The sequence below is a fragment of the Haematobia irritans genome, chromosome 5 (assembly GCF_050003625.1).
Source record: "Haematobia irritans isolate KBUSLIRL chromosome 5, ASM5000362v1, whole genome shotgun sequence".
Classification (NCBI taxonomy): domain Eukaryota; kingdom Metazoa; phylum Arthropoda; class Insecta; order Diptera; family Muscidae; genus Haematobia; species Haematobia irritans.
The window spans coordinates 140042766-140055344 of NC_134401.1; the positions used below are offsets into that span (position 1 = coordinate 140042766).

The 12579-nt window shown below is 32.5% G+C and overlaps 1 protein-coding gene across 1 annotated transcript; it reads left to right on the top strand.

The window, feature by feature from the left end:
- Positions 1-7636: 7636 nt before the first annotated feature.
- LOC142239036 (uncharacterized) lies at positions 7637-12274 on the top strand. The gene is made up of 4 exons (XM_075310803.1): positions 7637-8079; positions 8154-8356; positions 11835-12077; positions 12132-12274. Exons 1-4 carry the CDS (start codon positions 7770-7772, stop codon positions 12144-12146), a joined length of 771 nt encoding a protein of 256 aa, XP_075166918.1. The 5' UTR covers positions 7637-7769; the 3' UTR covers positions 12147-12274.
- Positions 12275-12579: the final 305 nt, after the last annotated feature.

A 12579-nucleotide genomic window follows, 5' to 3' on the forward strand; every position in this document is an offset into this window, starting at 1 on the left:
AAACAGTTAGGAATAGTTCATGAACTAGAATAAGGCATGGAATTTTACTAATACTGATTTCTTCGCTGGGTATAAGAATTTACTACTGAAAAAGAAAATTTTATTCAAATTTTATTATTTTATGCATTCGTAAAAATAAACAAAATATGAACTAAACCCAAGTTTCCTCAAATTTAGTAAAATTTCTTATAAAATGATAATTCTGACTTCCTTTATTATAGAAAGCTTATCATACATACAAAGAACACTTGGCATAGAAAAATATTTTAGTTCATTCGTACTAAGAAGTATTCAATCCTTTTAAAACTTAAGGAGACACACTTGTTAGAATATAGGAAATTTTCCTATATATTTCTTTTATCTACCTGTCATCGATGTAATCGATACCTGTCATCGATGTAATCGATATGTTTGCGCGTGGGTTGTTTTTATACCCTCCACCATAGGATGGGGGGTATATTAACTTTGTCATTCCGTTTGTAACACATCGAAATATTGCTCTAAGACCCCATAAAGTATATATATTCTGGGTCGTGGTGAAATTCTGAATCGATCTGAGCATGTCCGTCCGTCTGTTGAAATCACGCTAACTTCCGAACGAAACAAGCTATCGACTTGAAATTTGACACAAGTAGTTGTTATTGATGTAGGTCGGATGGTATTGCAAATGGGCCATATCGGTCTACTTTTACATATAGCCCCCATATAAACGGACACCCAAATTTGGCTTGCGAGGCCTCTAAGAGAAGCAAATTTCTTCCGATCCGGCTGAAATTTGGTACATGGTGTTAATATATGGCCCCTAACAACCATGCAAAAATTGGTCCACATCGGTCCATAATTATATATAGCCCCCATATAAACCGATCACCGGAGCCTCTTGGAAGATAAAATTCATCTGATTCAGTTGAAATTTGGTACGTGGTGTTAATATATGGCCTCAAACTCCCATGCAAAGATTGGTCGATATCGGTCCATAATTATATATAGGCTCCATATAAACCGATCCCCAGATTTGACCTCCAGAGCCCCTTGTAAGAGCAAAATTCTTCCCATTATGTTGAAATGTGGTATGTGATGTTAGTATATGGTATCCAACAACCATGCAGGAATTGGTTCCTATCGGTCCATTATTATATATAGCTCCCATATAAATCGATCCCATATTTGACCTCTATTTGACCTCCGGTGCCTTTTGGGGAAGCAAAATGCATCCGATCTGCTTGAAATTTGGTACGTGGTGGTAGTATATGGCGGTTAGCAATCTTGCCTAACTAGGTCCATATCGGTCTATAGTTATATATAGCCCTCACATAAATCCATCCCCAATCACACAAAAATTGGTCCATATCAAGTTCATAATTATATATAGCCCCCATATAAGCGACCCCCATATTTCAATTCTGGCTCTCTACGTACCGTGCAAAAAGTCCATATCGATTCGTAATTATTTGTAGACTTACCTACACATACCTTTTTTTGTCTAATATATACCACGTATGGACTAACTCACAATTTAGAAAACGATGTTAAGAAGGTTTAAGATACCACAACCCAAGTAATTCGATTGTGGATAACAGTCTTTCGTAGAAGTTTCTACGCAATCCATGGTGGAGGGTACATAAGTTTCGGCCTGGCCGAACTTACGGCCGTATATACTTGTTTTAATTAAAAAAAATGTCTACTAAAATTTGAGTTTTTTTTTCGAAAATAACTATGTTAATAAGTTGCAAAAAGATAATGGATAATTCTGTTAATAATATCTATATCCTAATTTTAATATTAGAGTACCTAGATTTAAAGCTGGATTTATTCTTGAAAATTTTATTTATTTTAGAGAATATGCATCTTTGATTCGGTATCAATATCAAAATCTTTAAGTGGATGTCAAAATTTTTGGATACAAGTAAATTTTTGCTTTGAGTGCAAGTAATAATGTACCCACAATTCATTTTCAATTGAAATAATTTCAATCACGTAAATGATAATATAAATTACAGACCTTAAATTTTTTAAAATAGAGTTCAATTTTAATTGATGTAATATTTTTTCTATGGTTATATAAAAATTCCAACTTTGGTTTCTGTAACCTAAACTCGCATATCTTTCAATGAGATGGTTGAGCAGTTCACTATTTCGCTAAAATGGATGACCATACAGTAGAACTTGAAGGCGAATGAAGGCGGCGCGTCGTCTCCATCTTTAACCCCAAACACATTACAATGGATTTGGCTGTGAACTATTAGTTTTTGGAGAAGTTCATGTAAAAACGATAACGGTTTTGTATACTAATATGTATTGTACAATTAGTTGTCATTGACAACAATTGCAGTGAGCTCCATTTCAAAACTCCAAATCAATCTTTTCTCGTTGATTTCTAAATGAATACTAATTACTTTGTTGACTAAAAACTTTCATCTAGAATATTGAAAATCTTAAATCTAATCTAGAGCAAGACAACAAGAAGCTGTTATCATTCTTCTAGCTCTCTTATCACCTAACAACCGATCCAAAGTGAACATGCAGCATACATGCACGTCCACTAGATCTTTAGTTGTAACCTTTCGAAAACACCCTCACACATAAGTGTTTCTTAGAAAGAGTGGTTCATTTTGATCGTTTCTCTTATCATCACAAGTGGAAAGAGAAAGTAATAAACTTAAATGGAAACACTATGCTAGAGATTATTGATATTTAGTTGCATATGTTAGGATGGATTTGTTCCATATGCATTTATTTTGATTAGAACCCCTCAGAAATCCCATGTTCAAAGTATATTTGTCTTGAATATGTATGGAATGGAAATTTATGATTGAAACGTTATTTTATTTATTAAACTTGTATTCATTTTAGAGACCTACGATCTTTTTATGATCCAGATCAATTTGAGTTTTATTTACATCTTTCGATTGAACTTTTCTTTTCGTAGATTAAGGTTCATTAACGTGTTTTTTATTTATAAACACCAATTGACCTTTCTTAACCTTTCTTGAATTTTATCAGTTTATCTTATGTTTACGTCATTTACCAAACTTGTTTTTGCTTTCTTATTGTTTGGAGTTTGTTTAATATTCATGAGATTGATGAAAGTGAAAACAATTTTTTTGGCTAACAAAAATCACTGCCATATACTAAAGACAGACATTACATTGTTTGTTTACTTTGTGTACCGAAGTTCGTGGTCAATTGAAAGATACAAAAATATGGAAAATAGAGTGAAATTACTTCAAATAGTTTATAGTAATATAGTAACAAACAAGTGAGGAAAGTCTAAAGTCGGGCGGCAAAATTTCAACTAAATCGGAGTTAAAAATTGACCTCTATGGTCTTATGAGTGTAAATCGGGCGAAAGCTATATATGGGAGCTATATCTAAATCTGAACCGATTTCAACCAAATTTGGCACGCTACAATGCTAAATCTACTCCCTGTGCAAAATTTAAAGCAAATTGGGCCAAAACTCTGGCTATTAGAACCATATTAGTCCATATCGGGCGAAAGATATATGTGGGAGCTATATCTAAATCTGAACCGATTTCAATCAAATTTTGCACACTTAACTGCACTACTAATTGTACTCATAGTGCAAAGTTTCAACCAAATTGGGCCAAACTCTGGCTTTTAGGACCATATTAGTCCATATCGGGCGAAAGATATATATGGGAGCTATATCTAAATCTGAACCGATTTCTTCCAAAATCAATAGGGTCCTATTCTGACCCAAATTAGGAACATGTGCCAAATTTGAAGGCGATTGGCCTTAAATTGCGACCTAGACTCACAAAAATGTGTTCACAGACAGACGGACATGGTTATATCGACTCAGGGACCCACCCTGAGCATTATTACCAAAGACACCATGTGTCTATCTCGTCTCCTTCTGGGTGTTACAAACATATGCACTAACTTATAATACCCTGTTCCACAGTGTGGCGCTGGGTATAAAAAATTAAAGGAATGGAAAATTTAAGGAAGTAGATAAATTCAGGAAGCCAAACTCTTTGGATGGATTTTTGGATTGAATAATACTATACTCTGTGCAAAATTATTCATTGCAAGAAATTACGATTTTTGTCGTTTGTGAAGATCCTGAGATGGAATTAATGATTCTATTAAATAGCAGCATATCAATCAATAATTTAAATACATACGCGCCAAAATGAATGAATTGGCAAATAGCTCAAACAGAAGTAAAAAAATCAAACTGCGATCCGAGGAACGATGGAGCGTAAATTGAAAATAAAACTAAATGACAAAAGGAACGATGAGAATGAAAGAGATGGAACTAGTGACAGTCGTTCCTTTTAGTGAACCGTTCATTGGAACTAGTTCGTTCCGGAACGACACAAGATTACTAATTACACGTACAATAAGAAATGGTTGGTTTCTGCTGATATTTTTTGTTTGCAATATATTTAGGACACGAATCTTTGAACTTTGCGCACCTGCGTTAAAATTGTGTGTCCTTGAAGTAAGACAAATATTCGCAAAATCAAAGAATTTTTTTAATCGATATTTTGATATTTTGAAAGCAAAAAAAAATTGCAGTTAAAAATTGTTAAAATGTCTGTATGAAGATCACGACATAAACAATTTCAGAAAAATATACTCATTTGAAATTATGAATGCAATTTAAGTAAACTTCATTAATTTTAGGACAATTTTCAAATGTAGTAAAATTGTGTACTTTATTTTTAGTTCACCTCATTAAAGTAAGAAAAAATAATTAAAATAAGAACATTTTTCCCACATTAGACTAAATGGAACTAAAATCAAATAATTTTACTTTAATTTTCCTAAAATCAAATAAATTTACTAACTACAATAAAATTAAATCGGCTATACAAATTTCGTTGACTTTTTACTGAGCGTAAACTTTTATTGGTAGTGGATAGAATTGTAAAACCGATGCTAAAATGAACAAATATTTATTGCAAAAATTTTATTTTGTTTTAGTTTATTTTTAAAATTTTTTAAGAAATTTTCCCCAGCCCAACGATGTATGTCTCAAAAATGTTATGAACCAAATGGCAGTAACATTTCAATGAAATACAAATTAGTTCAATTCTAACTAAAACAGAAGAAGTTTTTTGTACACTTCTCAAAAATAGTAAGAATGAAATACAGCGTGGTTAAAATGGGAATGATTTGGCGCCTAAGATTTTTTCTTTATTTTCAGTTAATTTTTGCTTTTCGAGAAAGATGCATTTCGTAAATGGTAATTAAAATTTCAAAAATGTAGGAAAATGTTCGTTAATTTAATGAATCTCAAAATTTGGAATACAATTTAGTTCAATTTTCGCACGAGATAGTTCTTTTTTTCCCATAATGTAGTTTACTTTTTTTCTGCACACAAAAAAATTCCTGATTCAATCACGAAATTAATTGATTCAATTAAATTTTTTAATTGAAATGTCTTCAATCACAGAAATGATAGTGTTTATGTGATTGATTTTTGTTTCAATTAAAAAAATTGTTGAATCAATTAAATTTTTCATTAAATATTTTTTAAAACTCAATTAAGATTTTAATTGGAAAAATTTTCGTGAAATTTTTTTCTGTGTGTGTAAGGATAAACTTTGTTTTTGTTTTTCATTGGATCACACAATATATCACACATAAAAATCCATTGTTAATTTGAATTTCACATACAAAAAAAAAATCTGATTCATTCACGAAATTAATTGATCCAGTTAATTGAAATGTCTTTAATCACGAAAATGATAGTATCAATCACAGTTTTAACAGGTTGGCTGATAAGTCTAACAATGAAAAACACATTTTTTTTTGTCAAAATTCGTTTTTATTATTCAACATAGTTCCCTTCAAGAGCGATACAATGATTATAACGACCTTCCAATTTTTTGATACCATTTTGGTAGTACTCCTTCGGTTTTGCCTCAAAATAGGCCTCAGTTTCGGCGATCACCTCTTCATTGCAGCCAATTTTTTTCCCTGCGAGCATCCTTTTGAGGTCTGCGAACAAGAAAAAGTCGCTGGGGGCCAGATGTGGAGAATACGGTGGGTGGGGAAGCAATTCGAAGCCCAATTCATGAATTTTTGCAATCGTTCTCAATGACTTGTGGCACGGTGCGTTGTCTTGGTGGAACAACACTTTTTTCTTCTTCATATGGAGCCGTTTTGCCGCGATTTCGACCTTTAAACGCTCCAATAACGCCATATAATAGTCACTGTTGATGGTTTTTCCCTTGTCAAGATAATCGATAAAAATTACTCCATGAGCACCCAAAAAACAGAGGCCATTACTTTGCCAGCGGACTTTTGAGTTTCCCACGCTTCGGAGACGGTTCACCGGTCGCTGTCCACTCAGCCGACTGTCGATTGGACTCAGGAATACGATTTAGTGTAATTGTGTTCTATAAGAAATTGAAACTCGAAGGATCGGTTTACATACACGCACAGAAAAAACATGTTTGGACATGGTTGCCGCATCCATTTAATGCTTATTTAGAGTATGTAATTGTCGCGAAAACCATGTATTTTGTCTTTGTAAAAATAATTTTCGAGCGGAGAAAAATATATGTTGGCAATAAGCATTCAAATGGTTCTCAAATGCCGCAAACATGTTCTATTATTTAAATGATAGAATTTGAGACCATTACATGGTCAGGAAAATCATGTACCTGACCATTCAATTTTTTTTACTTTTTTGCAGAGAAAAAAGTATTTTTATAGTTTACGTATAGACATGTCTACAACCATTACATGGCCATAAAGACCATGTACATTGTTTTCGTGACCATTTAATTTTTTAATTTTTTTGCAGCGACAAAAATTTTATAAAAACATTGAGCAGGTACACACGATTTTTCATTTTGCGCGTCAGTCGTGTGTTGATTGTTTCTTGGAATGGACGGAGAATACGGAATTATTGTGTTTTGTGTTAATTTATTTATTCAGAAATGGCACGTGGTTTTATGTGAATACAAAAAAGGAAAGTGTAATTGAAAAAAATGCACCTGGTTTTTGTTCTGCATTTTGATATATGGTATAATTTATTTTTATTTGCAGTTACATGATGTCTGCGTTTGTACATTTGATGGACACGAAGTAAATATGGAATGATTACTTATTGTTGAAATTGAACCAAACTAGAGTGTGTAAAAATATGTGATTTTTGCTTGCACGACATTATAAATACAAATAAACAATGAAATAGTTTATAAATAAATAAAAACAAATAAATAAAGTTGATTTTGTGTTTTCTTTTCTCAAGTGGCGTCATTTTTTCGACGACGAAAAAAGTTTTTTCATAAAAATCAAAACATTTTAGGTTGTGACCATGTTCTTTTAACTAGAAGAAAAACATTTTCGACGAATAACATAACATTTTAGATCGTGACCATTGTCTTTTAATGGAAACAAAATTCTTTTTATAAATATAATAACATTTTAGATGAGGACAATTGTATTTTTCTTAGAACCATGTTCACTGAGCCAACATGGTTGCAGGTTAAAATGTTACATGGTCGCCGCAAAAATAGCTGCTATCATATTATTTTGCTCTTCGAATATGATTGTGACAATCATGTTTCTTCTCTGCGTGTAGAGCAGCCTTCAAATGAAAAAAAAAAAAATGGTAATCAGTGATTTCATTGTCAATACATTAAGTAAATATGACTTGATAATAAATATACATTGTTCTGTGTGACATATTTAAATAAATTATTTTCATTGTGTTGTCGAAAAAATAGACTTCAAAAAAAAAAAAAAAGAAACCATATTCCCATTGACTTTTTGTTGCATATTATGGGCCGTATCAGCCAAAAATGGGGCTTTATACTTTTGCTGATCTATTTGGGATGTGGAGTTTATCTTTGTGTATTAGTAATGGATAGACACGGTTGTGATTCGGATCATTATTTCAATGGTAATGCGTCATTTTTTATCACTTCTTTTCGAATTAATCCAAAGGGTCGGAGTGCGTGGGAGGAAGTTCCACCTTGGGAAAATGATATTGAAATTATTCCCTCTCCTGAAAAGAGAATATTTAATCGGTATTGTGCCGGAGGTTATCATGGTATACTAACTTTAATAGGAACTTTATTAATTGGATTTAGTAAGTATTTTGGAAATATAGAATTTAAGCAATTATTTTGTAATTTCTCAAATCTTTTTATCTTACTATTTTAGCAATTGTAATTTATCGGCTTCTAATAGGCACTCGTACAAGAGTATTGAAATATATACATATGAGTTTGCATGCGATCACTATACTGCTGTTTAGTTTGGGTATTTGGTGTATTTATAACCAAGAATTTATCATTACATATCCCACAAGAGGCGAGCCCCATGGTATCCATGCATATGTGGTTTATGGTATATTTTGTGGACAGGTAAATATAAATCAAAATTAATGTGTCCAAGCTCGAACACCCTTCACCATAAATTTGTTCGGTGTTCATTTTTAAATACCTTCAATTAAAAAAGCTAACAAACATTTAAATCCACAAAAACTTATTAACCGGATTAGAAAAAAAACTGACGGCATTTCCTCCCTATGATAGTGGGTTTAATACAGGGCATACTTTTAGGCGGTTTTTGAAATTGTGTAGTATAACAATGGCAATTGTCACATTTAAAGCGAATACAAAATTCAAATTTATCTCTTCGTAATGCATACAAATTGGAATTATCTCATAGCACTGAAGGCAAATGTTGAATTGTTTGGTATAAAATTAATATTTAATTTCAATAGCTACAATATTCCAAATAAAAATTTTTCCATTGTACTTTTTCTGAGGAAATGAAAATTTAGACAGACAAGTTTTCTTTTGACGCAAAAAAAAACATACTTTAAACGTAAACAACAGGAGGAAAGTATTTGTCACATTTCAGGATTCCAAATTTGAAGAAAATCGGTTAATAAATGAGACCAATATGTCTATAGTTGGTAAAAAGCAACCAAGATCTATATTATAGAGTCTAAAGTCAATACAATTACATGACTGAATTCATGATACCCTGACCATATTATGATTTATGTACTAATTTAAAACATGTCCATTGTCTTTAATGTATAAAGAAAACAAGTAAGGAAAGTCTAAAGTCGGGCGGGACCCAATATATTATACCCTGCACCACTTTGTAGATCTAAATTTTCGATACCATATCACATCCGTGAAATGTGTTGGGTGTTATATATAAAGGTTTGTCCCAAATATATACATTTAAATATCATTCGATTTGGACAGAATTTTATAGACTTTTACAAAATCTATAGATTCAAAATTTAAGTTGGCTAATTGACTAGGATGGAACACAATTTTAGTAAAAAAACAAGTAAGGAAAGTCTAAAGTTGGGCGGGGCCGACTATATTATACCCTGCACCACTTTGTAGATCTAAATTTTCGATACCATATCACATCCGTCAAATGTATTGGGTGCTATATATAAAGGTTTGTCCCAAATACATACATTTAAATATCACTCGATTTGGACAGGATTTGATAGACATTTACAAAATCTATATACTCAAAATTTAAGTTGGCTAATGCACTAGGGTGGAACACAATTTTAGTAAAAAAATATGGGAAACATTTAAATCTGAAACAATTTTAAGGAAACTTATTTATGATTTATCGCTCGATATATACGTATTAGAAGTTTAGGAAAATTAGAGTCATTTTTACAACTCCTCGACTAAGCAGTGGCGATTTAACAAGGAAAATGTTGGTATTTGGACCATTTTTGTCGAAATCAGAAAAACATATATATGGGAGCTATATCTAAATCTGAACCGATTTCAAATTTTTCAAATTCAAAATTCAACTTTGGCACATATGACTATATTACTAATTGTACTCCTAGTGCAAAATTTCAACCAAATTGCGCCAAAACTCTGGCTTCTGGGGCCATATAAGTCCATATCGGGCGAAAAATATATATGGAAGCTATATCTAAATCTGAACCGATTTCGATCAAATTTGGTACACATGACTATACTACCAATTGTACTCCTTGTGCAAAATTTCAAGCTAATCGGGATAAAACTCTGGCTTCTGGGTCCATATAAGTGCATGTCGGGCGAAAGATATATCTAAATCTGAATCGATTTCAACCAAATTTGGCACGCATAGCTACAATGCTAAATCTACTCCCTGTGCAAAATTTCAACCAAATTGGGCCAAAACTCTGGCTTTTAGGACCATTTTAGTCCATATCGGGCGAAAGATATATATGGGAGCTATATCTAAATCTGAACCGATTTCAATGAAATTTTTCACACTTGACTATACGACTAAGTGTTATGTTTGTACAAAATTTCAAGCAAATCGGTATGAAACTCTGGCTGCTGGGTCCATATTAGTGCATATCGGGCGAAAGATATATATGGGAGCTATATCTAAATCTGAACCGATTTCTTCCAAAATCAATAGGGTTCTATTCTGACCCAAATTAGGAACATGTGCCAAATTTGAAGGCGATTAGACTTAAAATGCGACCTAGACTTTGATCACAAAAATGTGTTCACAGACAGACGGACGGACGGACAGACGGACATGGTTATATCGACTCAGGGACCCACCCTGTGCATTATTGCCAAAGACACCATGTGTCAATCTCGTCTCCTTCTGGGTGTTACAATCATATGCACTAACTTATAATACCCTGTTCCACAGTGTAGCGCAGGGTATAAATATGGGAAACATTTAAATCTGAAGCAATTTTAAGGAAACTTCGCAAAAGTTTATTTATGATTTATCGCTCGATATATATGTATTAGAAGTCAGTTTTACAACTTTTCGACTAAGCAGTGGCGATTTAACAAGGAACATGTTGGTATTTTGACCATTTTTGTCGAAATCAGAAAAACATATATATGGGAGCTATATCTAAATCTGAACCGATTTCAATCAAATTTGGCACACATGACTATATTACTAATTGCACTCCTAGTGCAAAATTTCAACCAAATTGGGCCAAGACTCTGGCTTCTGGGGTCATATAAGTCCATATCGGGCGAAAGATATATATGGGAGCTATATCTAAATCTGAACCGATTTCAATGAAATTTTGCACACTTGTTTATACGACTAAGTTTTATGTTTGTACAAAATTTCAAGCAAATCGGTATAAAACTCTGGCTGCTGGGTCCATATTAGTGCATATCGGGCGAAAGATATATATGGGAGCTATATCTAAATCTGAACCGATTTCTTCCAAAATCAATAGGGTTCTATTCTGACCCAAATTAGGAACATGTGCCAAATTTGAAGGCGATTGGACTTAAATTGCGACCGAGACTTTGATCACAAAAATGTGTTCACAGACGGACATGGTTATATCGACTCAGGGACCCACCCTGTGCATTATTGCCAAAGACACCATGTGTCAATCTCGTCTCCTTCTGGGTGTTACAATCATATGCACTAACTTATAATACCCTGTTCCACAGTGTGGCGCAGGGTATAAAAATTGTGATTTAAAGATAACTTTTTTAAATGCACTGAGATTTATGAAATAAAAATCTTTGAACATGGGTAAAGATTGTTAAGATGTCACGATCAAGATTTCCCTTGATATTAGGAAAAAAGTTTTCTTAATTCCATTCACGATCATGATTAAAAATTTCCATTCCATTCTAATTGGAGTTAATAAGTTTAAATATAAATACCCGTTTTCTTATCGTTTTGTTAACATATCTGAAATAAATGGAAATTTCGAATAAAAAAATCCTAAATACTTCGAAGGATCATTGTAATTTTTTAATTGAATGGTGTGGGATATTTAAAACGTTTTTTATCTATTGTATTCGACACTTGCATTTAGGGTGTCTATATGCCTAAAATTCTATTTTTTTTATCTTACAGTTCATTTTGGGCGCTATGGTCTTTACCTATACGTATCCAAATGCTAAGTTACGTCGTTATTTCGCACCATTTCATGATGTTATTGGTATATGGTTATTCATTTGTTGTGTGGCCTGTTGTATTTCTGGCAGACGTCAAGCTCACTTCGATTACCTTCCCTCAAAGACATTCTATGGGGTCGCATATACAGCATTTTCTTGCATTCTTATTATTGTCGTTAGTCCATGGTTTGATTGGGATTTGGTAATGATCTTCTTTTACTTTATAACAATAGAATAATTAATAAATTTTATTTAGGTGGGACCTGTGTAAACCAGCCATTTATATATTTATTTCAATATATAATTGGAAGCTTTTATATACAAAATTATATGTTATGTTTTATTATAAATATTTCTTTTCTAAATAAAATTTTATAGCAAAAACAATATGAAATAAGATTTTATTTTTTATATGATGTTTTTGTTGTTCGGTTTCTTCTTTATTCTTCACTACAAGTAAGAGATACGTATTTCAACTAGATGTGGTCTCACATCCATTTGTGTTGCATAATTTTAGGCGAAAGTAGAGAATATTGTTAATGTTTGTTTCTTAAGTCTTTTGAATTCGTCAATAGGGCTGTTTTCTTTTAGCACTGGATGTAACATTCCAGCAAAAAAAAAATTGGAAGTTCTTCTCAAGGCACGACTATAAAAGAACTTCCAAAAATGTCCTTCCAAAGAAGTTCTTTATTTTAACTGCGAAT

Coding starts and splice junctions, on each gene's coding strand:
- LOC142239036 (XM_075310803.1), top strand. CDS start 7,770: ATGGGCCGTATCAGCCAAAAATGGGGCTTTATACTTTTGCTGATCTAT. Junction 8,080..8,153: donor AACTTTATTAATTGGATTTA/GTAAGTATTTTG, acceptor TTACTATTTTAG/CAATTGTAATTTATCGGCTT. Junction 8,357..11,834: donor ATGGTATATTTTGTGGACAG/GTAAATATAAAT, acceptor TTTATCTTACAG/TTCATTTTGGGCGCTATGGT.